Raw genomic sequence first — 2,642 nt, 5'->3', positions numbered from 1 at the left:
AGGCCAGTGAGGACGTGCAGGGCAGGGAGCCCGCTCCTGCCCCCATACTCCCAGGGCAGCGGAAGCAACTGGCCACAATGAACACTGTGGCCAGCCTATGAGGCTGGTGCACGCACATGGGGGCCAGACCAAGGCAAGGGCAGAGGTTTCCAGAGCCGGGAGGCGGGCTGGAAGAGCCGCAGGTTGGAGACCGGGCATACCCGCCCCACGACGCTCTGCTCCGGAGCGCATGTAGCACCAGGCCTGCAGGGGGGCAGGTGATGGGCCAGCTCCTCTGCAGAACACAGTTGAGGTCAAATGGCCAGGAAGGTGGGCTCCGCAGGGCCCCAAGGGGTGGGCCCTGTTGGAGGCTGCCCGGCTGGCATCACATGGTCTGGCTGTATTCAATGCCGCCCTTGATGGAGATGCTCGACCGTGGCAGGAAGCTGCAGAGCAGGCTGTGGGCCTGGCGGGAAATCCTGTGTGGGATGGAGCAGGGGCTCAGGTTTGCTAGAGCAGAACCCAGGTGCTGGATGTAGTCCACAATGGTCCAGGGAGGGTGGCCACCATTGATGTGGAGGACATAAGTGAGGCCATCTTTGAGGACCCCACGGATGGAATAGTAATAGGGGAGACAGTGGTGCTGCTTGAAGTCTCTGTTTTTGTAGAAGTTTATTGCTGTGGTGGTGGTGGTGAGGACGTGCAGGTAGATGGCTTTGCAGTGGTCCTGGGCAGTGGTGGATACGTGATCCTTTAAACTCTCAAGTAAAAGAGAACCTATGCCGTGCGTTCTGAATTCCGTCACTACTCCCAGACTTAGAATGTATGCAACTTGTGTGTCAACAGAGAAGGTGGAGGCTAGAAAAGCTCCATCCTCCTTGTGTATCTCGCTCCTACTTTTTATTTCAGCTGCTGTCATTCCTACAATGGTACCCCTGTAGGTTGCAGCAAGGGAAAAGAACTTGTTGGAGGTGATGTCACGGTACCATGAGTCTGGGTACCTGATGGGGAACCAGTCGGCACACAGATGCTTCACAGTGTCTGTGTCATTGTGGCAGAGGAGGCGCAGGCTGGCCCCGCTGAGGGCGCTGGATGGCACCACCTCTGTCATTCACACCTCGGGCGGGAGCCGGCGGCAGCGACGGTGCTGTGGGGCTCAGTGCATCCTGGGTTCGAAGGGAGCTGGACTCCCTCTCATATTTTTAATTCACCAATGCAGAGTGACCCCATAAAACTGAGGCCCCCATTCTGACCCCAATAATAGCCAAACCCCAGGCCATCACCCTCTCTATCTCTATCTGCGACCTCACTGTGTGCCCCAAGCATGCCATGACATTTCCAGGACCTGTAAGTAATAAACCTTTTTCTCTAATGTTTCCTGGTGGTTTAAAAAAATCATTTTCTTCTTTTTTAATTAAAATATAGCCGTTAAACATTATTAGATTTGTTTCAGGGCTACTACATAGTTATTCAACATTTGTAGACCCTTATCACTCAAGCCATCAGGGAAGCTGGCAACTGAAGGGAAGCTGGCACTAGAGGGATGATCTCTCTAGTCTGAGATCAAAGGTGTTTTGTGCTGGTCTCAGCCTGTTGATAACCAAGCTGGTGGCTGGACTGGTCTTTGTGAGTGTCTTGCAATCATAGTAAGAACTACAAGGGCTGGTCCAGCCACAATATTGGTTCTTAAAGAGAAAGCCACAGGCCCAAAATGGTGTCACCTATGGTAAAACCCAAGATGCCAAACCTAAATTTAATGCCTGGCCTAGTTGTTGTTTCAACCTTTCCTAGAAGCATAATCTTAATGAGCCAGTCTGAAGTTTTCTGGTCAAGCATCAGTAAGGCAAAGCATGGCATGTGTTCTCCACCCCCACCCCCACCCCCAAAGAAGAGGCAACCTGCTAGATAAAAACCTTTGCTGTCCCTTCCCCCCAAAAGAACAAGTCCTATTCTAAAAATAATCCTTTCTTTTCTTAATAGCTTCTTTGCCCCACCTTCTTCCAAAATAGCTTTCACTTTGTACACCCTCTTGGAGCACTCTTCTAAGTTGCTAGACGAGATGCTGCTGATTCATGAAGCACTTGATACAAATTCAGGGCAAGACTGTATTTCTACCCCATTTTCTAAAACTCTCCTTCAAAGGAGGACCCTGCTCAGGGTCTGCGGAGATGAGCATGAACAGCCAGGGCAGCGATCCCTGACACGTGTGCCTCCTGAGGACGGAGCCTGTGTTCGCAAGCTTGTCTCTATCCCCCATGGCAGGACAGACCACATCACTAATCTGCCAAACAAGAAGACCTCTGAGAACACAAGTCTCTCCCCGCTGTCTCCCAAAGGGACCCTGGGCCCTGAGACCCTCTGCTGTGGGCATTGCTCTTGGAAGTGCTGTCTGGGCTCACCTTGGGGTGCTCGCTGAGGAATGAGGGCCTGGAACAATTCCCATTCACTCAGGGGGGCAGGGCATTCTAAGGCATTTGGGGTCAGCGTGTGTTCCAGGTAAAGCTGTGGGTTCTGGTGTAAGGGGCTCTGCCCAAGAACATGGCGTTGGGACACCAAGAGGGAGAGGCAGTGCCCCAGAAAGTCAGCTTCTCTACTGAGAATCACTCCAGGCCTGATTCCCCACTTTTAATTGTAAGTACATCCATCCCCACCCCATCCAAGCT

The 2,642-nt window shown here is 52.4% G+C and overlaps 1 protein-coding gene across 3 annotated transcripts; it reads right to left on the bottom strand.

Moving 5' to 3' along the window:
* Nucleotides 1–364: 364 nt before the first annotated feature.
* LOC103283854 (N-alpha-acetyltransferase 60-like) lies at nucleotides 365–1,090 on the bottom strand. Of its 3 annotated transcripts, none has more exons than XM_028142057.2 (2): nucleotides 855–1,090; nucleotides 365–530 (listed from the first exon to the last, which is right to left on the bottom strand). In XM_028142057.2, exons 1-2 carry the CDS (start codon nucleotides 1,088–1,090, stop codon nucleotides 365–367), a joined length of 402 nt encoding a protein of 133 aa, XP_027997858.2. The 3 variants fall into 3 exon arrangements, with proteins under 3 accessions (XP_027997858.2, XP_027997857.2, XP_054564537.1); XM_054708562.1 differs by having other exon boundaries at nucleotides 384–530; nucleotides 758–1,090; XM_028142056.2 differs by having other exon boundaries at nucleotides 365–1,090.
* Nucleotides 1,091–2,642: the final 1,552 nt, after the last annotated feature.

Source organism: Eptesicus fuscus, chromosome 19, assembly GCF_027574615.1.
Source record: "Eptesicus fuscus isolate TK198812 chromosome 19, DD_ASM_mEF_20220401, whole genome shotgun sequence".
NCBI lineage: Eukaryota > Metazoa > Chordata > Mammalia > Chiroptera > Vespertilionidae > Eptesicus > Eptesicus fuscus.
This window is presented reverse-complemented; position numbering and strand designations above follow the sequence as displayed.

What these genes read in the sequence shown, in the direction of transcription:
- LOC103283854 (XM_028142056.2), bottom strand. Translation starts at nt 1,090, where the DNA reads ATGACAGAGGTGGTGCCATCCAGCGCCCTCAGCGGGGCCAGCCTGCGC.